At 39.5% G+C, this 21,979-nt stretch overlaps 1 protein-coding gene across 3 annotated transcripts; it reads left to right on the plus strand.

The window, feature by feature from the left end:
* Positions 1 to 280: 280 nt before the first annotated feature.
* On the plus strand, positions 281 to 21,887 carry CFAP97 (cilia and flagella associated protein 97). 3 transcript variants are annotated; one of them, XM_048942194.1, is made up of 7 exons: positions 281 to 402; positions 3,026 to 3,711; positions 3,946 to 4,011; positions 11,042 to 11,427; positions 17,361 to 17,511; positions 18,064 to 18,187; positions 20,108 to 21,887. In XM_048942194.1, the coding sequence occupies exons 2-7, from the start codon at positions 3,039 to 3,041 to the stop codon at positions 20,127 to 20,129; spliced, it is 1,422 nt and encodes a 473-aa protein (XP_048798151.1). In that variant the 5' UTR covers positions 281 to 402; positions 3,026 to 3,038; the 3' UTR covers positions 20,130 to 21,887. The 3 variants fall into 3 exon arrangements, with proteins under 3 accessions (XP_048798151.1, XP_048798154.1, XP_048798153.1); XM_048942196.1 differs by having other exon boundaries at positions 333 to 420; XM_048942197.1 differs by lacking the exons at positions 17,361 to 17,511; positions 18,064 to 18,187; positions 20,108 to 21,887 and adding an exon at positions 11,751 to 12,127.
* Positions 21,888 to 21,979: the final 92 nt, after the last annotated feature.

The raw sequence follows: 21,979 nt of genomic DNA on the forward strand, positions 1-21,979 counted from the left end.
CCTGGAGCACCAGCACCTCAGCTAGGATCCCTCCACCACCTGAAGTTGAGACTCATAGAGCCCCATCACCTCACCTCCATTGCTTCAGCCTGGTTACCCCCATTTCAGTGCAGGACACCGTCACCTCAGTACGAAGAAACAAACTCCATAGCCGCTCTCACAGCTCCCTCGTGCGGAGCTGACAACCGCAGATGAGAAGCCTAACAGAGTGCTCGGGACGAGCAGGGTCGCGCTCGGCTCTCTTATGTCTTCCCGCCCGCCCACGCCGCCATCAGTCCCCGCCCGGCGAGGGAGGGATAAGAGGCTCCGCCTGGTAGTGGGACGCGGCTGTGACGTGGCTGAGCCGTTACCGTGGCCGCTGCGCCGTTCCCAGAACACAGCTGGGCTGCTGGCCTGGTGGTGGTGAGTCTGCTGTGGAAGGTAGTTGTGAAGGGGGCTGTGGACTGATTGGAAATGGTGGGGGGGGTGGTAACCGGCTCTTCCGTCTGCCTGCCGGTACCAGCTCCACTGAGGCGGGAAACGCGTTCGTTAGTGTCATTAGTTGGGGTTTTGCTGCCTGAGTGACACGTACGGGTGAGCGGAGGGCTTCTACTGGGGCTGAGCCGCCGCGCTCCTCTTGTGGCGGGTGGGAATGAAGCCTTGCTGAAGGTGGTGCCTCGGGGACCTGTGGAACGTGCTTCTTCAGAAGTTGTTTTTGTTATGGTGTGCGAATGTGTGTTTGTTCTTTCCTGCCATGAACCGTGCAAGGCATGTTTAGTGCTTGCATTTGTATGCTTGGATGTTTGTAAGTGATGTATTTGAGACTTGCGGTGTTTGCAAAGCTTCTTTCTCCTGGTTAGGAAGCTGCTTGGTACTTATCATGGCAGTTAAGAAGAAATAGTGAAATGCTTCATAGAATCTGAGGGCTGAAGTGATGTTGTCGTTGCTGGAAAGTTAATAAATTTGCTAGCTTAAGAAAGGCTTGGTAAAATAATCAGGCTCTGAAACTTCACAGTCGGGTTTGGAATGCTTCAAACATCTCCCACCAGTTGTTTTGTCACATATGTTGTGTCTTTATAATTTCTTAGCCTAGATGCTTCTTGCAATGGTGTGAAATGAAGAGTATGAGAAAGTAGACAGTAAGGTATTCAGGGACTTTTTTTTTTTTTTAGGGACCTCTTATTAACCTAGTGGGGTTTTTACTTCAGTTTGGTTTTGTTTGCCTGTGCTTAAAAGGTTGCTTGGAGGTTCTTTGCTTCTGCATAAGATTTCTGTGTGCTCAGAGAGCTATCAGAACTGCACATTGAGGTTTTGGAAGGGAAGTTGGCTGGTCCCTTCTGAGGCTTGTCCCAGCAATATGTACTGGTGTCTTCTTCAGGCATGCTTTCAGTCAGTTGCAGCTTGGATGGCATATACAGCCTTTGGTGGCACAGGTGACTGGAACATCTACAGGACTATTTGATCAGGAGCTGTATGGCAGTGTAACATACCTGGAACACAGAGTCTCAAAATGAACCAGCTTCTAAATGGAGCTAGCTATCTTATCAAATTTATGGGTGATAGGAAGACTATGATAACAGATGTATGACAGTATTTCCACCAGAGCTGCCTTTGAAAATTTTTCTTTCTTGCTCTCATGTTCAGCCAAGATGGTTGCAGTCTAAAACAAGTCCTGCCTTTCTTGGTGGAGGCATTTGCCATCCTATAATCTCAGCTGATGTTCAAGTCACAATTTGTAGGGATTTTACCTGATTTGACCTCTACACATGTTCTGAGGTAAGGAATAGGCATGTATCAGTGTATACCTATGTAAGCTGTTTTCTGTTTACTAGTTTTGTATTTTGGCTTTCTGTTGTACAGGAGATTGCTATCTTTTGGTCTTTTATTTTATTGCTTGTACATTAACTTGGAGGCTTTTGCCCTGCAGTCATCTAATCTCTCTGGTGGTCATGTGCTTTCATTTGCTGTGTTGCTCTAAGTAGCAAAAAAAAAAGTCCCTTAGAGACCTCCAAGCTGTGTGACAGGCATAGAAACAAAAAATACCATCTCTTCATCTGTTTTCTCTTATTTGTTTTTTGATGAAAACTGTAAAATTAAAGTTCAGTTTGAATGAAAGGAATGGACCAGTGTAGCACATCTGTTTTCTATTAAGAAGGAGGCTGAAATAGTTGTGGGTTGTGCTAGGAAGGTGGAAGGAGCATTTGATAGTGAACTGGTTGATGTTATAGCTGCTGCTCTGTAGGCATGTTACAACCTCTAAATTGCATTTGTTCTGGTAGTAGTGGAGGTTGGCTGTGAATCATCTGGCTCAGTCTCAGTGGAAAACCAGTGATTCATCTACTTGTAGTCATGTGGAATGGGAAGATGAGCGTTCCTTGGTTGGTGCTGATGGTGAGGAGTATGTGGGGGCCCTCTGCCCTCTAGCCACTGTCTTGACTTAAATCCCTTCCTCATTCAAGAGATTGTGTTCAGCAAAGAAACATCTAATAAGGCTTGGTACAGACACTTAATGGCTTTATAATCAGTGAGGTACTCTTTGTTTAACTTCTGTTGCTGAATTGGGCAGCAGTAGAGAGACAAAAAATAGGTTTCTCAACAGGAAGTTGTATTTCAGTTATACTTCCACCTGCAATAGTCTGCTTTGCCTAACTCTCTTGTTTATTTTGTGAGTATAACATCCTAATATTCTTTGATTATACAACTGTCTTTTTTTTTTTAAGAGACCATCCATGTCCTAAGATATTCTGGTTCTCCTACCTTGCGTAGTTTTTTATATATCTTCCAGTAAGGAGTGGAAACTCATCTCTCTTCTACCATGTGTGATTGACATAGGAGCTTACACCTTGTTTCTGCAAGAAGTATGGCACTACATACTTCTACTCACTATAAAATTAAACTATGGAGTTTTCCCTTGCTGTGTAACATAATTAACTTAAGAATTACGAATTACTAGAGCTAAAAGAATGAGGAATAAAACTATTACGTTAAAAGTATACTTGCATTTGATGTTATGCTGACTTTTGGAAACCTTTTCTGGTGGTTGCAGGAAGCACTTCAGTATGGACCGATTTGAAGATTCATCAGATGGTGAAGTGGATCACACTTTCTATGAGAGTGATTTTGGAGAGGAGGAGAAGAAAACTGAAGCAAATGGTGAATATATAGAGAAAGGAAGTACAAAGGTAGCTCATTCTGACCCTGACTTGATTGCTAGTTCAAAGGATGAAAACTGTTGTGAGGAGGAAAATGAAGAGAAGCAGGAAGATTTGCAGAAGAGTCGGTTCCTAGAAGATAGCGAGGACAATCCTGGGGATGCTTCATCTTTTTTACTTCCTCCAGTTCATGAGAATGCAGGCACATCTGGAGCAACATCTGCAGCAAGCAGGAGAATGCAGGAAAATGTTACTGCTGGAATCCCTGAAATAAATTATTACACAGATGAAGAAGATAGTAGTGATGATAGCAGAAAACAGATTAGACCAGAGTCAGCTAAGCAGTCATACCATGCAGGAGGGGCTAGAAGAACATACAGTACTACCAGCTCCTCTTCCTCATCCTCAAGCTCAGATACAGATTCTGATAGCTCTGTATCAGATTCATTGCATTCTTCCTCCAAGAGAAATGCTTGTAGTGTGGCTCTTCCATCTCCCAAAGAAAAATTTGCATCAGCAATAAAATTACCAGAAGGAAAACCAAAGCTTGGAGACCATGCCGAGGAATCTGAAGATGCAGGTACTAATACAACAACCCTGTCAATTCCAGGCAGAAATTCCACTCAGTCTTCTGAATTTGCAGCTTCAAATCTTAAGAAAATAAGAGGAAAAAAGAAAAGACAATGTGAGACAAGAATTATATGTATATTTTGAAGAATTTCAGTACTTGAAATGCTTGAATTCTCTAAGGCTTCAAAATAAGTTTTGCAAATATATTATTTTAATGTATTTTTATTTTTTCTTTTTCATTTAGAATCCAAGTCTGATTTCAGCAGCAGTGGCTTACATGATGGTATGGATTTGAATCAGCATTTGAAAGGTGACTTTTAAATGTACTTACCTGTTTAAAAAATGTATAGTGTTTGTATGTTGTTGAGAACAATATAGAAATGCATTTAATGGTAGAGAAGATTAGGGTTTTTTTTTTTGAGCCAGATAATTTCAACCCTAGTTTGCTATAGTGGGGTAGAGCTGATGTGATTACAACTGTATATTGTTTCCTTACTTTACACCTTGCTACACTGAGCCTATAGTAAGGAAGATTTCAAAATATGCTATATGCATCATTTAACTTGCCTGTGAATAGGAGTGAAGTTTTCACTTCCATGAAAATTCTTCTGATTGTAAGAAAAACAAAGCTAGCCATGAAAACTGTGGTAGAGATTTCTTAACATTTGACAGTCCTTGTGTTACAAGAACTCCTTCCTGGTAGGAAAAGCTCCAACTTGCCGAAACATCACGTTGCTAGGCGATTAAAGTTACAATGTCCTGCATCTTTATTTATTCCCTGATATGAAGAAACTACTTAACAACTGATGATTATGGAAGGATTCATCACATGCCTGAAATAAATGGTTATTATTGGTTTAGAGTAAGTATTTTCAGAGATGAATTGCTTTTTGGAGGAGGGGAGAATTTTTCCAGAGCATAAACAAGTTGTAAATAATACTAATAAAGATTGAGTAATGAGTAGTAGAGTTCTGTGATTCTACAGAGAAGACTGAGAGGGGATCTGATGATGTTTATAAATATCTGAAGTGCGGGAGGCAGCTGAATGAAGCCAGACTGTTGTCTGTAGTGTGTAGTGACAGGATAAGGAGCAGTGACCCAAAAACAAAAACATGGGAAGTTACGTGCTAATGTGTGGAAGATCTTCTTTACAGTGAGGGTCATGGAGTACTGGAACAGGCTGCTCACAGGGTTATGGTATTTTCCTTGGAGATATTCAAGACCTATCTGGATGCCTACCTGCACGGCTATCTGCATTAGCAGATGGGTTATCTCTGCAAGTCCCTTCCAACCCCTGCAATTCATAAATGATTTATATAATCTGGCAGTTAATTTCTTGATTAAGATGCGTATTGCTCCCAAGTGCCTTGCCTTGCTACCTTGGTGAGCATGCTGTAGGTTAATTAGCTTAGGTAGTTTGGACTTTAAATGGGGCAAGTTTATTGATGGTGAAAAGTAACTAGTCTGGGAAGTTAGGAGCTGATCTTATTCTTCACTATTATTTCTAGGTATTTTCTTGACAAATAGGAATCACTTCCCCTTCTTCCTTCTGACTATCTTCATGAGATGTTCATCAGAACTGAAAAGACATGGGCATTGTTTAAGTGACAACCGTGTCAGCCAATTCTGTGTCCCTGAATCAGTATTTCAATGATCATCAGGATTTCTTGTTTTTAAAGTATAAAATTCAATGGTCTACACTGATAAAACAATCTAGTTCATTTTTTGTTGAATTACAGCTGGGCCTAAGCATTTGTAGCATCATGTGAGTCTCATTTCTCAAGGTCCCTGAAATTTGCAGGATTTCAGTGTAATCTGTTACTGCATTATGTCTAGGAGTATGCAGCAATTTATTTCATAGAACTCTATGCATTGGTAACATGAGCACTTGGAAGATCTGAATCTCCTCTTCTAGAGAAGACTTGTAAGAACAAAGAAAGGGTAGTAATCTGTTAAAGGTGCACCATGTCCTAATGGCAAGTTTTGCTTTAGAACAGCAGTCAGGTTAGTAAGCAGGGAGGTAGTTCATAAAATGTGAAATATAATTCATTTGAGGTATTTTGGAAAAGTAATTTAATTAAAAATGTGCTGGAATAGTTTTTTGGGGCTTTTTCTTTCAGAACTGGTAACAATTCTATTTGTCTCTTTGGGCTTCTGTGCAACCTGAACATGGAAGGAGGGAATGAAATATGACAATGCAAAAATTAGCAAAAACTTGTTGCTGGAAATGCTTACTGGAAGCTACATGTTAAAAAGATAGGAATAGAAATTTGAAGATTTTCCTGCTATTGTTTTATTAGATTCTATTTCTTGATCCAATGTCCTGTGTTATTCTAAGGACTTGAGGTTGTGCAGTTGATGAGCTGGGTTAGGCAAAAAAAAAAAACCCTACATATCCTTCCATTTTTATTCCATTATACTGAGGACTTACTCCCTGGTTTTAGACAAACCTTTGGTTCCCATGGTTCAGAATTCAATGGTGTGCCAAAAATGTTATGTATCACTTTATCTGAATTTACGTTGACTGTGAATCTGATAATAGTGGGATTGGGATTGCCCAGGGTATTCAGAGCACTAAAGAATTTAGTAGTTTGTATTTCCTTCTCTGTAAAATGAGGTTGATACCTGCTTATTTCACAGAAGTGTCTGTGTGAATTAGTCTGTAAATCCATGGTATTAGCTATTATTAACCTGAGGGAGTGGTGTGTTGGTTTAAGTAGGACATTGAGCTGCAGACTGAGGACTTGAACTGCTTGATGCTCTCTCTGACTTGTATGCTCTCTGATGAACCTTTTTGGCCTTTTCTCTGCCTCAGATTTTGTCATAAAAAAGCATAGAAAATCACTTGGTGAAAACCACTGTCATGTCAGTATCATTACTATGAAAATAAAAGCCCTGTGTTTCTGAATAAAGTTATTGTAGAAAATTAGACAGAAGTTTCAACTGAACTGCTTTAACTTTCTAGCTATAATTTGTCAATTAGGCAAATATTTTGTTAATAACTGAAATTTTCTCAGGGATGTCATTCCCATTTGCTCATTCGTGCTGAGCTTATGCATTTGTACAATGTGTTGAACAATATCTGAAGTACTGAAATTATACATCAACCCCTGAAGTTTATGGCTGGGCTAAACATAAATAGCTTTCTCACTAAGTTTTTGTATGTTCTTAATTTGAACTGTGAATATAAAATAGTATGCATGTATACACACATCTACCTACTTGCATTGAGAAAAGCAAATATTGGCTTCTTATATTTAGAGCTTCAAAACCTGCTGAAGATGTTAATGATTGTGAAGCAATCCAGTCTATGCTAACATCACAAATGTGTAATTTTGGAAAAAATTAAAATTGCTCCTGCACAGTGTCTTTTATCTTCCTTATGACATTAAAAAATATCTCCTTAGTTTAAAGCATACAGCTGTAAAGAGGAAAATTTATACTCAAAAAAATCACTTTTTCCTTTTCTTCAACAAATAACAAATGAGGCATTCTGTAAAATCCTTTAAAAAAAATCTAGCCTAAAATAGTGGATATTCAAGGAAGCATGGTATAGGAGTGCTACAAGATTGGGATGAACAGACACTTCTGAGGAATTGATTTAATCCTTTTGTGTTTTTCAGATTTGCCATTTGCGATGGCAGAGCAGCATAAAACACTCCTGAGTTTGCCTGGTGATTTAAGCACTGAAGCAACTTATTGCACTTTTCCCTCTGGATCTGCAGGAGTGAAATGTGCATGGTTTAAGTTCAGCCTCAGTGCCACTCTGGCAGCTGTATCATCCTGTCCTAATGCATTTGACTTGCTAATTATCATTTGAATTTTATGTAAGGTTTGGCTGGATTTAATCTTCAAGGTTGTTTAAATGCTCACAAATTGAAAGCAGTAAACAGCTTGTTTGTTGCTTGAAAGGGAGTCAGGTGTCTCCATAGAAACCAGCTTTCCTAGAAATCCCATGAATACCACAGGGAAGTTTCTTTTTTACTGTTTACCTGTAATTGAGAAGTAGAACTCCGTGCTTTATGCAAAATGCTACTGTTTGTTTTCTTCTCTCCCCCAAATAATTGATTTATGGTTCAGAAGCAGTGAAGTACTGAGTAGGGATCTGTTTAAATTACATTATTCATTGGTAGAGCATGAAGGCACAGATGAACAGTTCCAAGATTTAAGGGAAAGGACGAATCACAAACTCTTCACAACTTCAAATAACTTGGAAACTTCACTTGCCTCATGTTGTCACTGGCCACTGCAGAAACAGTCAAATTATAAAAATACTTAGGTGTTGGGATTAATTAGCAACAAAATGGTTGGACTTTCCCATGGCAGGGGATTGGAACTTGATCCTTGGTCCCTTCCAACCCAAACTATGATTCCATGACTCCATGCATAATTAAGATCCCTTGTAACTTGGAGTGCTTGATTCTAAATTGTTCAAATAACTTTGAAACTCAAATAACAGTAACTGTACCTGAAGTACTTAAGAGCATTTAGAGTAAACGTGTTTACTACTTTTGTGGAATCATGACACTTTTTTATTGATGATGAATTGTCTGTGCTTCTGTTGGTTTGTGTAGACTTTGCTTAGGCACCTGCCACCTTTACTGTGAAAGTGTTTTTATTGCCATGAAATTGGGAGCATGTTTAATACATTTGGGTATGCATACCTGCTGTTGTATAATTTTGTGTCACAATAATTGTGGAGGGAAAAAGGACATTTGGTAGTGTAAATAGTGTTTTATAGTAGTGCAGCTTGAACAGGTTTTCAGCTAGGTTGCTTTGGGAATAAGCTATTGCTGCGGATTAGAAGGTACAGGGTTGGAAGCCTCATTGCTGTCACAGCTTGAGTACTGCTGCTAGAAGTGGTGATAGTGACTGACCACAGAAGCTGTGTCAGCTACTATTTTGGCGAGTCTTATGTGCTTTTATTTCTGCTAGTTTCTTAGATTGCTGCTATGACTTATTTGACTGTGGTTCAAGAAGCAGTGGCTTTAAGGATGTCCTCGGTATTTTCCTTGTTTTGATAGGAACAAGCACTTGCCCTGTAATACTTGTGATTCTCTCTCAGGAAGTTATGCATTCTGTTGCTTCTGTTCCTCAGAAGGTTAGTAATACAAAGATCTGTTGAGGAACTAAAGGAAGTAGAGAGGAGCTCTTTGAGACTTCGAGATTAATCTCTGTGCCATGTCCTCTTGAGGAAAACTTGCTGTTGTACGTGTCTGAAATTCAGGTAGGAAATATGTGAGTCTTCTGTAACCCAATGACTTACCAAGAGTTTATTGGGTTTTGGCAGTCATCTGCTCAGATGTCATCAAGCAATTTCACAGCAGAGCTTTGGTGGTGGTTGTAGTAGTTCATTTTCATTTGTTTCTTTTGAGTTGTGGCATATGATATGGTCACTCTTTGTGATTTTCACTGGATGTTATTTAGAGGCATAAATGCAAAAGATTGCATAACCAATAGATTGACTGGGATTGTTTAGCTTGGAGAAGAGAAGGCTCTGGGGAAACCTCATTGCAGCCTTCCAGTACTTGAAGGGAGCATATAAACAGCCTTCCTGCTTATAACAGTGGATAGTGATAGGACAAGAGGGAATGATTTCAAACTGAGACAGGGGAGGCTTAGGTTAGATGTTAGGAGGAAGTTCTTCAACACAGGGTGGTGATGCACTGGAACAGGTTGCCCAAGCAATGGGGATGCCCCATCCCTGGAGGCATTCAAGGCCAGGCTGGATGTGGCTCTGGGCAGCCTGGTCTGGTGGTTGGTGACCCTGCACATAGAGCAGGGGGGTTGAAACTAGATGATCCTTGTGATGTTTTTCAACCCAGACCATTATATGATTCAGTAGCATTAGGGGCACAAAACCAGGTCAGTACTTGAGCTAAACAGTTGAGAGAACTCTTCTTTGCCACAGCCTGCCTTCCACTCGCGTATGGTGTGTGGTCTTCATCAACTCATGAGATGCAATGGCTATAAGGCAAAAGGTGATACTGTGTCTCACAGCTTCATGATAAAATTATACTCTCCATGTGGCTCCATGTGAAATGTACAACTGTCCAGAGTTATTTATTACAAGTTACTTTTTCCAGCTATGTTCTGCAGTGCTAGTTTTGTGTTCTCATAAGAAAAAAGGAATCAAATACATCCTTAAGTATATGATGGCTTGATGTTACCCTGTGAACAGTGTGCTACTAGTTATTTTCCATGCATTTCTTTCTATCCTTTGTAGGCTAATCCAGATGTGATTCTTATCCCAGGTTTGTCTCCTAAATGGCTTTGATAGGAGCACTAGTTTGCTCTTGAGAATAACTTGCTAAATTGTACAAGTGCATATCAAGAGACATGCTTTATTAACCTGTTGGTTGGCACACGTGATCTGCACTGTTTTGCATTCTTTTGGCTTTGAAGTGATTTGCATCTTCTGTGACAAACTAATAAAGCAACATTTGCTATTGCAAATGGCCTTGTGGTTACAGTTGCCTAAGGGCAGTTTTTGCATACATTAGCCTGCATGCTGATGGGGCAAAGTCACCGATTTCCAGATTCCAGAATTCATGAACTACTTCAATTTAGAATTCTAACTCCTTCTTTAAAAGTGGCAGTACTTGCTTGCATCAGTTCTGGAATATAATCAGTTGAAATATTTCAATGTTTTTTTGTCTTGTGCTACCAATACCAGCATAAGATAAATGATAACCTCTATGGTGATTATGATTGCATGCATTGTTACTTCAGTGCTTTGTACCAGTATCCCATTAGCATGTATAGATAAATGCCTCTGCTGATGGCTGGTCCTGTTGAACTCAGTCAATATCTGAGGATAGAATTTTGTGTGCGTTGCATCAATGCATGATGGTGAAGGTAGAGATTGAGGTGATCACATTGAAAGGGGTGTCAGGAGTACTGGCCATTTAGAAGAAATGCTCATGCACAGTAAGCTGATTGACATCTTTACTCCTAAATGACAGCTACGTCTGACTCAGTCACTGTATAACATGTGAGTGTTGCTGATCCTATTGCAGTGTGTTTGGTTGCTCGTAGTATCCATTCAGCTCCTCTAAACTCCTGTAAATGAGGAGGAGGTGCCTAGTGAGAAGGATGTATCCAGCCAACCTTGGACTCGATTTTTGCAGTGAATCTTGTCTAATATTAATGTACAGAAGAAAGCATTCAGTCCTGAAAAATTGCGAAATACATGAATCTGAAATTCAGATGGGGGAGGAAAAAGGTACTTTAGTCTTTCATGCCTGTAAAAAAAAAAAAAAAAAAAAAAACCCAGAATGTAACATTTGCATTCATCCTTTTTTAAAAATAAATCTACTTTTATTTCTGCCATTTTAAAGCTGCTCTACAGTTGAAGAATGAAGAGCGGCGGAAACTAACTGTAGGTCATACATCTGGAAGAACAAGGGAGAAGTTTTCCGCCAGTGAAGAAGTTAAGTATTGCTCTGATTTAAAAACTGCTCTGGAGTTGAGGGATAAACGACAACAAAAACTGGGCGTCATTCGTCCATCTAGAGGAACAAGGAAAAATTATTCTTTCACAAATGAAGAAGTTAGACGAATTGATCAGGAAAACCAGAGGCTGCTCCATGAACTGGCCCGGCTGTGTGTGACACCGGGAAGCAGAACCAATGTGCTGAAGAAGTCGGCTTCTCCGTCTCTTCAAGTGTACCACAGTGCCATCAACAGGCAAAAAGAGCAGCAGAGGATTGAAAAAGAAAACCTGGTGAGTGTTGAGGACTGCTTTGGATCGGTAAATTAAGGACTGGTTATTATTAACGAATCACTGCTAAATACTTAAAAACTGATTAGGCAGCACTTCAGATTTCACTGCACTAAGTCTGCAATGAATTTCCACAACTATGCTGTTTGTATAATTGTAAATTATGCTTTATTTTCAGATGAAAATACATTTTACTTAGTGTGCCCTACTTTTTAATGCTATTCAATTTAAGGGTAATTTTCTTTTCCATAGTCACAATTTTGCATAGCAGTCAAAATGTTTGTCCTACTTTATGCATTACAGTTACTGATTTTTTTTTTTTTCAGGAACAAGCTTGCAGAATATAAAGCAATGGATATGACAGCATCAAACCCTTTACATTTGAAACATGATACAGCCACTTTTTTCTGAATCATAACTATCAATCCATTGCTTTCCATACTTGTAGCTCTCTGCTTTTCTCTGTATGTATGTACAGGAGGGCAGCTCGTACTGGCTTTCACCAGTAGATGACACTGTTGATTAAGCAAACTGTTGTCTTTTCCGAAGGTATGGTCAGTGCTTCACTCGAATGGAAATGGATTGAAGTGTGACTGATGGGTTACTCTTTTCCCATGTCTGCTTGGTCTCTCCACTGTTATATGCTTATCTCAATTTCTGCCAGTAAAAGTGTAAAACTGAGCTTCACAGGCTGAAAACTACATGTCCTGTTTTGACTTTTAGTGGTCTGTGTGGTATGCAATCTGTATAGTATATCAATGTAAATATTTATAGGCCTTTTAAGGTCAGATTTTCAGCCACTACACCTGTATAATCAGTGAGTATACAGGTGTATAATTGACAGGTATACAGAGAAGTTAGGCAGGTCTTTAGAGAGCATATAGCTGGAAACATTATGATGTTAGAGAAGGCTAATTGGAAATGAATGGAAAAGCTTACTTGTGTCCTGGGCTCGCAGAAAAAGACTCCAAGAGGAGCGATCTCCAGGGAGAGATCCTTTCTAATGGCAGTCACCTTCGAAATGGGGTCTAGGAGAGGTGCAGCCAGGCTCCACAGCTTCCAGTCACACAGGTGAATTGTCTTCACCTTTGATCCCATGGCTGACTCATTTCTTGTCTCAGGTGATCAATCAGAGGTTCAGGCTGTGATTCAACAGTTCCCATACATAATTCATCCATTGCTTTATCTAAACTTAAATGTGAGTAATTTGTATCTGCTTTTTTTGTTGTTGTTGAATAGTTGGTTTGTTTCTCAGACTAGGATTTAAGCGTGCTAGCAGGTTAGCTCACTTAGGTCATCTTTGTTCATCCAAGTTCCTTGTGGACAGGTGACCTGTAGGGTTTCAGTGGAAACTGAGTGGAAAATCTTAGCAGGTCTGGGACGGCAATTCCCAGCCCTAGATCAAGGGCAGTGAGGATGTTCTCTTTCGCTGTGGCATTTGGCCTTTCTGTGCATCTCTGTGAATTCTTCTGACCCATGCTGTTACACCTCACTGCACGTAACAGTCAGTGTCAATCATTCGCTTATGTTGTACTCTCCTGAAATGTACTGTGTCCCACCGGATACAGCTGATCTAGTATAACTGATCCAGCTCTAGTGTAGTCAGCCTCCCACACAGAAAACTAGCTTACCATGTTTCCCTGTAGGGGCTGGCTTCCTTTTCCATATGCTTGGCTCTGCAGACCCCGATGCTGCAGGTGTCACTAGAGTTTTTACCTCCTATTTTGTCTGGGCATCGTGGCCTCTACCAGTGCACAAATCCTCCAGCCAAACTGCTTCTTTTCTCCTGCACCTTGAGCTGCTTTTGTCTTGCTGGCTAATCTGAGCTTCCCTGGAAGAGGAAAAAAACACTTTGCAGTGGCCGTAATGTGTGCGTTTATCTCCAGTTGATTCAAGAGTTCTGATGGGTTGAGATATTCAGATGGGGAGAATGGGCAGGGGAGTGAGTGTCTCTGGCTGTCACCACATGCAAAGAACACACAATAAGTTTAGTTTGGGCCACAGCCTTTAGTCTGGTGCTTGCACTGCAGCTCCTGTGATGTCCACATCATGCTGCAGAGGATGCCACTTCTTGGTGTGGAAACGAGACTAGGAGGACATGAGCACACACTGGTTGTGCCCAGGCATTTCATGCCTTCCTCATGAATTCTGTGCTGCTTCTGCCTTCTTTCCATCCCTTTCCCAGGGACCATTTTCATATCTGAGAGCACCACACCTCAGATGTCACGTACTTAATGTGATTGTAGGAAGAATTTTGAGGTTGCTTTGCCTTTGCCTTACTGTTCTCTTTCTGGAAGAGCTGTAGGAAACCATTGTCTTAAGAGGTCAGAAATACTGGAATACAGAAGCTATTCAGATGTGAGATTGGTATGCAGATGCACCTGGCTAAAATAGACTGCTGTAGAGTGTACATGTAGTGCAACTCTGTGTTCTGAGACTGTAGGCTCTTCGTGCTGATTCCTTACCCAGGCCTGTATCTTAGGTCTGGGTAAGATAAAGACTCCCTAATTACCAGGTTGGTTTGGTTATTTAGCACACTGCTCAGTTTGGTGGTTTTTTCCCATCTTTTGTATTCTCCTAGCTTGCTTTCTGTGGATGCCAGCTCCAGATCAACATGGCATTTCAGTTAAAAGTACTCTTCTGTAGACTGAAGAACTTTAAGAGGTTTCTGATGTTAAAAGTTAGTGAAGTTAGAACTAGGAAATGTACCTGGCAGTTGCAGGAACTTACAAACCCTCTTGTCAAGAACAAGAAGCTGTCCCTGAATGCACTGTTATATCTGCTTTGCCCTCCCCCACCTGGGCTCTGCATAGGGACAGTGTGTTTGCTAGTGAGTGACATTAGAGGAGGCATAATATAAATAAATCTGAACAGCTGTCAAGGCACACAAGTCAGCTGGCTACAATTCAAAGGTGGTGAAAACTGAAGCCTTCATATATTTAAAAAGCTAAGTAAAACAAGAAAAAGTAGCATCTTTTACCTTGGATGGCTTTTCTCCAAGCTAGGAAGTTGTCAGTGACGTTGTTAGATCCCCTTTCATGACAGAGGAGAAAACAGTAGTGAAAATAGTTGACTTTCTGAATGGTTGTGCAATCCTACTGAACTTGAATCAGACACTCTGAGCAGCTACTATTAAGAGCAACTGATAGATTGCTGCGTTTATCTTTGTTATTCAGTTTTCTCTGTAAATCCCATTAAGAACATGTCTATCTCTAAGCACCTGGATTACTTAGTGTGATTTGATCCTTTGCTCCTTAAGGTCAGTGACAATTTCTATTACTTCAGTAGTTCAGGATTAAGACTACAGAGATTTAGCACTTCAGAACAAGGAAAGTGCCAATGTTCTTTAATCCATTTCTGAAAATGCTCTTTTAAGGAGAATGTAGGGGAAGAATTAGCAGGTTTAAACGGGTAATTGAAAAAGAACATTATTTGTAGAAGGTAGTTCCCTGGTACACAAGACAATAGGCTTGTTAGTAGAAAAACATAAGAATTGGATTAGATATATGACAGACATAACCAGATCAAGTCTGACAGTTTAGTGTGTTGATGAGTGCACATCTGTATGAAGAAGGGCTGTGTCAAACTGCAGGATTCAAGACCACAGGTAGCATGTAAGTTACATGTCCTTGGTACAGCGCTCAGCAGAGGGTAGGGATACCATGAGAGCTATTTTCTAGCTCTATGGAAGCTTTTCTTAAAACAGAGATGGAGTCACTCAAGCACTACATAATCTGCTCTTTCTGTAGGTAAGGATTGTATGATGTCCAGTCTTAACCTCTTCAAAAAACAATCTTTTCATACTGGGAGTAGTCTGTCTTTGCTTTTAGTAATGTGGGCTTAGATGCTTTTTAAAATACAGACCTAATAGTAAAAGCAGATTGTATTTAAACTGTGATTAAGCGGGTGTATTCAAATTCATGTGTTCAGAATCAAGCTTGAAATTATTGCAGTGTTAAGATATGCAAATTCTGAGGCTGTAAGGGGTAGAGTGCGGACTTGAAATGACTTTCACAGGGAAGAGAAAGTTGCTTCTACTATTTATCTATTTATGATGAGAGCATCCATTTATAATATAGAAGATAAGTGTTCTTTGCAAACCCATATGCATGTAGTTGTGTTAAAAGATGGTGGTGAACTTGCATGTAAATTGTTGGATGTAACATTTAGAAAAGTCTACCATTTTGTGTTCTGTAACGGGCTTTAGTGAAGAGCTATTTCTAGCTGGAGTCCTTCCTTTGACTTCTGCTTACTTAGGTATTTCCACTTGAGAGTGAACTGGCTGGCACTTGATGCAGGAACTTGTGACATATTATGCCTGAGCCAAAATGGCTTGTCCTTTCTCTCCTGCACGCTGTGCAGGTTTTCAGTCCTGTGTATAAACTCTTGGTAGTTTGTACATTCCCATTACAGCTGGTCAGTGGCAGCTAACATCACATGAATACCATGCAGTTTCCCAAATTGCTTTCTGTGACTTTTTTCTTCTAAAGCAATGAAAATACTGTTTTAACAAAACAGCAATAAGCAAACAAAAAAACACACCAACAGTAACAAAGCCCTAAACAGAACCTATGAGTAGATGGTGGGGGAAAGGAGGGGAACAGTGGGAGGAGATAATCACTTCATATAGAGTGCAGTTTAATAGCTATGTGGGTTCTTGATGTCTACCATGTAAGTAAGCATTTAGATAATACATCCTTATTAAAAGTGGTATCATTTGTCCTTTGGAGATTTGTGCAATTGCAGTTTGCATTGTTTCTCATTGATAGGATGTGTTATAACTCTGACCGATGGTGTTGTCACAAATTAAATTAGTTAGCAGAGAATGCAAATCATCTTTTAAATAATCTTTTAAAAGTAGGTATTGGAAGCTAAATATATTAAAAATATGAACTTGTTAATTGGAAGTTGTATGTAGCAGAGTCCTTCCAAATTTGTCATACTGTAAGGTTCTTTTCTTAGAAAGATGGTGGAAAGTGGGATGCATTGGTTGAAGAATTTCAAGCAAAAGTGATAATGAAGTTTGAGGAAAATGGATATATCTTTAGAAATATTATGTAGGTAGCTGTTGTGATGTAATGCTTGCTATGTAATTGTCAGGGTTGATCTCAGTAAGAGGAAATAATGGAAATAATGTCTATAAGAGATCATAGTTGAAATTATTGTTAAAAGTGTTATGGGCAAGACATTCATGAAGGCCAAAGTGAAGAAAAAAATAAAAAAATCCAACATTGTGCTTTCCTTTTTAGTTTCACAGAATTGAGGTCAGTAGTTCTCTCTAGGGATACTGGAGTGTAGGTGTCTGGCCTTGTGGCTTCCCTGGGCCTCATTGAGTGATGAGGGATTGTCTAGGGCCGCATCTGTGAGGGCTGCTCTGAAAGTAATACCTACTTATGTCCTCGGGAACAACAGCAGATACCAGGAGCACAGTAAATGATTTAATAGAGCCTATTCTCGGCTACAGAACACGTTTTCACCACAGTCACCACCACTAGCTCTGTATTTGCATCAGCAAGAGCCTGCATGCTGCACAAACAGCAGTCTTAACCAGCAAAGGTACTGTCTCTGCTGAAATGCACCACCCACCCCCTTGCTGTGCTTACATCCACTATTTGGTCTCTAGCAATGTTCAGCCAGTATTGATGAATGTCCCCAGGTGCCATTTTTTTTTTCCTGCATGGAGGAGGAATTCAATGATACCCCTTTGCTTCATCCACGCTTCCCTGTCAACAGACCATTCTGTCAGAGTGCCCCTCTGCTGCCATCTGTTTGGGATAGTATGTACTAGTCAGCAGTGAAGTTGTTCATGTTGGAAAATACCAAACATTGGTGGGTTTATGTTTTTTCCATTTAAAATAAATAGAAGTCTCTGAATGCTTGTTTTATAGTTTCTTGTTCATTCTTTCTCTTTCTTGATATTTTTCTTTGATATCAAGGCTTTACTGAAGAGACTGACAGCAGTGAAGCCAACACCTGGAATGAAGCGTTCCGAACAACTGTGGGACTATCAGCGCTATGTGAGCTATGCAAGTGCTTCACCATCTGCAAGAGAAGGAAGTTCTCTTTCCAGGCAGCATGGCCTGTCTCGTGAGTACTCTGAAACTGCAAGTTCTTGCGTTTGATCACTAAACTGAATTTGTTAAGCACGCCGAAAGTATGGTCAACCTCTGAATTGTTTATTTACCTTCCTAAATTTCTAATAAATGGTTTTGTTAAGAATCTTTGCCAAGAAGGTTTAAAAAAAAAAATCATCGTAAATATTTTCCAATTTGTCAGTACTTCCTATGGAAAGGACTAAGCAGGGGGAGGAAGTTCTAGCTCTTTTTTAGAAAGTGTAAATCTACTAGTGGTAGCTTTGCTTCTCTGGAAGTAGTATGTGTAATATTTGGAAGTGGGTCATTTATCTCCAGTGATCCATGTACAGAGAACCACTGCTCTGTGGCATATACTCAATATTTTTTGTTCTGACTGTGTATAAGTGACTCACAATGTTTTAGTTCTGTATTCAATTTAGAATGATTGTGTGGATTTTGTTTTGTTCGGGAAATTATGATAATGAATATAGTAATGTAATGTAGCATTAAGCTTTCTGACATACCTAGCATTAGCATTAATACCTCTTTGTGTATGTGTTAATAGGAGTCCCTTCAAGAACATACACTGCATCAAGCACAATGAGGCAGAAGAAGGAAAAGCTTATGTCAGTTTCACCTACTGGGGCATCACAGAGACCTAAATCCACTAATGTTCATGCTGCTTGTTTGTAAGTGCATGCTTTGCTTCACAATTTGCAATGTTCTATTGGGTTTCTATTTTCAGCAAGTGCATGTGTGAAAATATTCTCCATTGTTTAATGATTTAAATGCATAGTAAACTAATTGCTTATTAAATGGTTTCATGCATATGCTCTTGCATCAATCAGTGTTTTCTATGAGAGGGAGTATTTATGAAAGAGAAGCGTTTAAATACGTGGTATGTAAGTGGAATTTGTGTCTGTGACATGGGAGGACAGAATTGCTGTACTCTAGAACTTAATTCCTAGTCTGGTACTTCTCATCCTGGCTTTAGGTAAGTCTTCTGAATGTTTAGGTCATGTTCAGATGTCTGAAAGAATCTTCCTTTTATAGCAGCATAAAGAGGTAAAAAGCTAGAATACAGATATTGCAGAAGGTGTTACCCTGCCATGATTATAGATGGCTCAAAGCGGTAAGATTCATTTTGTATGCAAGGCTGTGTCTCTTTGATACTTAAAATGATTTTAGAAGTTACACTGGGACCTTTGCAAAGGGAAGAAGCATACGATGCTCTTTCAACACCAGAGACTGAAGTTTGAAGTGAACAACAGTTTCAGATTTACTCTAAACAAATTAAGTTTTAGATTCTTCCCAGGCTAAAGAATAGAAAGCAAAGGAATCATTTCATGGCTGTGCTTTTGTATATCCTTACCTGTAAGTGGGAGATAAAGCTTGAGCTGAAAGAAATTTTCAACATTTGCTTATGAGGGCAACTATTTACCAAGATTAAAAAAGAGAAATTCAAAATAAAATCTTATGCTCCGTAGCCCATTTTTACAATGTTAGGTTCACACCAAATGTTTATAGTAGTGTCCAATAGACAGGCTTCAGTATTATGTGCATTTATAAGGGGAGCAAAATTTAATGTGGTTGTCAAAACTTAATGTAGTTGGCAAGTGTAGTAGGTGCCATGCTTCATTTCTGTCCGTGAAGGCAAGCTTAGAGTGCGCTTGTTTTGTTGGGCTGCAGTCTTATGAAAAGCATAAATTGCGATGCTGCTGTCTGTAGCTGTTGTTAGGAATCCTGCTTGCTTTCCCAACGCCTTCGTGGGAGAGGTACAGAAAATCTTTGTATTGTGTGTAAGCAAAAAAGCTGTATTTGGTAGTGTTGTCTTGGCCTTACAAAAAAAAAAAGCAAACTTACTGTTCTTTACTCATGCTTGCACAAGGGTCTATGCTCTCAAGTATTCTGCATAGTAACAAACTTTTTGCTGGGTCCTGTATAGTAGTTTGGCAGAGCTTCTGCTCCTCGTGACCTGCAGATCACATTTAGCTGTTTGGCAATATTTAAACTTTTATCTTGAAGCAGCATTGTGGCAAACAGATTTTATTACAATTATTATGTGTTGATAAGGAGTATAAGGCATTCTTTTGCATAGTGCTGCTGTGTTTATTTATAATATTGTGCTGGTTAAAACTATTCACCATTTGAAGACTTCTGTCCTTGAATGTGAGTATCAAGGTCACAGTTCAATACTTCTGAATGTTCACATGATAATTCTCTTCTGGAAAGGAATTTCCAAAATGGATTACTTTTAATAACTTCATTTTATTTAACTTCAGTATGAAATACTGTCAATTTTTTGTCATTTTTGTAAACTGTAAGAAAATGATTAACATGGAATGGTTGCTAGTACAGTGACTTTTCAGAATTCTATATCTGATATTAAATTGCAAAGGATGTAATTGGAGAAATGCTTACCTGCAGTGGAGATTGCACTTATCAGTGACACTGGTGTGTGGTAGATGCCTTTGTTTTTGGTTTAAATAAGCTATATAGACAGGTTTTCATTAAGTTAGCTAATTTCAATTTTTATAACAAATTCTAATAGATTCTGTCACTTTATGTTCTCTCCTGCCTTTTTCCCCCTCCCGATTTTTTCAAAACAGAAAGTGCAAGCAGCGTCCTTAAATTTTAATTCCTGGGAACCTCAGAGACTTTGAGCAAGTTGGAAGAATCAGGCAAGGCCATTCTTCATATGGAGTTTATAGGATTTCCTCTGTACCAGAGCCTATCTTCTGCCAGATTGTTTGCAGCATTTACTGAAGATCCTGAGGCATCTCAGCTGGTACCCCTCACTCAGATAAGCATTGGCTAGCTACATTTGTCTTGTATGGTGGGTGTTTTCCTACTTGTCAGCTAAACAATTTCAGGATGAATCCCTACAAATAGCTGATATTTTTCTAACATATCAGCCAATAAAGTTTCCTTTTGACTCCTTTTCCTTGTATGCTCCCTCCATCTATGGTGTTTGCCTGCTCAAAGTCAGGTGCAAAATAGTGGATGAACCTTGTCATTTCCATCTGATGAATGAAAAATTCAGAGCTGCATCTGGAGCCATCTTCCAGGAGAGATTATGGTTGAGATCAGCTTTGTATTCTGTGTACCAGGAGGGGTTGCTAGTGCTTATGATGCAGGTCTGGTTTGTCTTTGGGATGTTAGTTCTATTTCCTTGTTCAGGTAAACTTCTCTACATCTGTTAAGTTTCCTCCTGGTCAAAATGAGACAGGATTTGCCAACAGTGATCTTTGCCACTGTGTTATTTAAAGATTCCTTGCTTCTCATTACAGAGACCCAAGATGCCATTATTTTTGTTGCAAGCTCTGATCATGGGCAAAAATTGTAATAATAAGTTATGTGGTAAGAGCTTGGGACAAAAGTCACAATTCTCAGTTCTGCCCACACACTACTTCTCAAGACTAGAACATACTATTGAGAGATTTTTCTAGTTTAAAGGGCCGGAAAGGAAAAACAGGGCTGAGCAAGTATCTTGTCTTTTATGGTTTTTCTTCTGCTGTGCCTCTCAGCGTGCCTTAAATTCTTCTGTTTTCTTTTGTTTGTTTTTAAAAACTGGTGGCTGCTGTTCCTTCCATAACAAGCCTAGAGCTGAGAACACAGGTTTTCACCTGCAGAAAGGTAGGGAAAACTCTACTTGTGGACATAAATTCTTCCCCTTCCACTCTCTGCAGTATGCTGTGTTCTTTAGAGAGTGAGGCTTCCCTTTCAGATCCACCCTGAAGGTCCTAACCTCTTGATCCAAAAGATAAATCTCAGTGCCCTCCCTCACTGGGTTGCTTTCTGGGTTGTGTGGTACAGTCCACACATGCTTGGTGGTGGGTGGGCTCTGTCTTTCTCTACTTCTAGAATCTTTTCCCAGATATTCAAGGTATTTCCCTCTGTTTGAGTTACAAGGTAATAGTGATGATTTCAGTGCAGGGTTCTGCTGAATAACTTTGAGGTGCAGATGGATTGAAGTGGCGCTAGTGCAGGGCTTATTTCACGGTAGTAGCAAAGTGTCTGCAAAGCTGCCTGCTTTCCAGCTTTGCAGAGAACTGGATTTTATGCTGAGGGAACAGTGCTGCTTTTAGGAGAGTGGTTATTCAACTGATGATTTTTGAATTCATACACCAAGTATCTTTGTGGAAAGTGCTGCTTGTTAAATGCCAAAGTGTGTGTGTGAGCATATACGGAGAAATAAGGAATTTTTTATCTGTATTTTATAATGTATTATTTCACCTACTGTTTCTTCTCCAGAGGAATTTTCCTGCAATGATTTTTTTTTTTCCCTTCTGAACAGCCTTCACTCCATTTTGTTTTTTGCCTTCTTTTCTGCAATGTTTCAGAATATTTTTTTCTAGAATTAAATAAAATCCAGGATGTTTGTTCTTATTTAGACCCTTCTGGAAATTCTTCTGCTTTCTCTTCTTTTAGTATTTTTTTCATGCATAAATTACCCCCAAAGTTTGGTACCTTGGACACTG

This window comes from Lagopus muta, chromosome 4 (genome assembly GCF_023343835.1).
Source record: "Lagopus muta isolate bLagMut1 chromosome 4, bLagMut1 primary, whole genome shotgun sequence".
In the NCBI taxonomy this organism is placed as follows: Eukaryota; Metazoa; Chordata; class Aves; order Galliformes; family Phasianidae; genus Lagopus; species Lagopus muta.

Excerpts from the sequence above, each read along its gene's own strand:
- CFAP97 (XM_048942194.1), top strand. The coding sequence starts at position 3,039 with ATGGACCGATTTGAAGATTCATCAGATGGTGAAGTGGATCACACTTTC. Across the intron at positions 4,012-11,041 it reads TTTGAATCAGCATTTGAAAG|CTGCTCTACAGTTGAAGAAT; the intron begins GTGACTTTTAAA and ends GCCATTTTAAAG. Across the intron at positions 17,512-18,063 it reads CAGGCAGCATGGCCTGTCTC|GAGTCCCTTCAAGAACATAC; the intron begins GTGAGTACTCTG and ends ATGTGTTAATAG.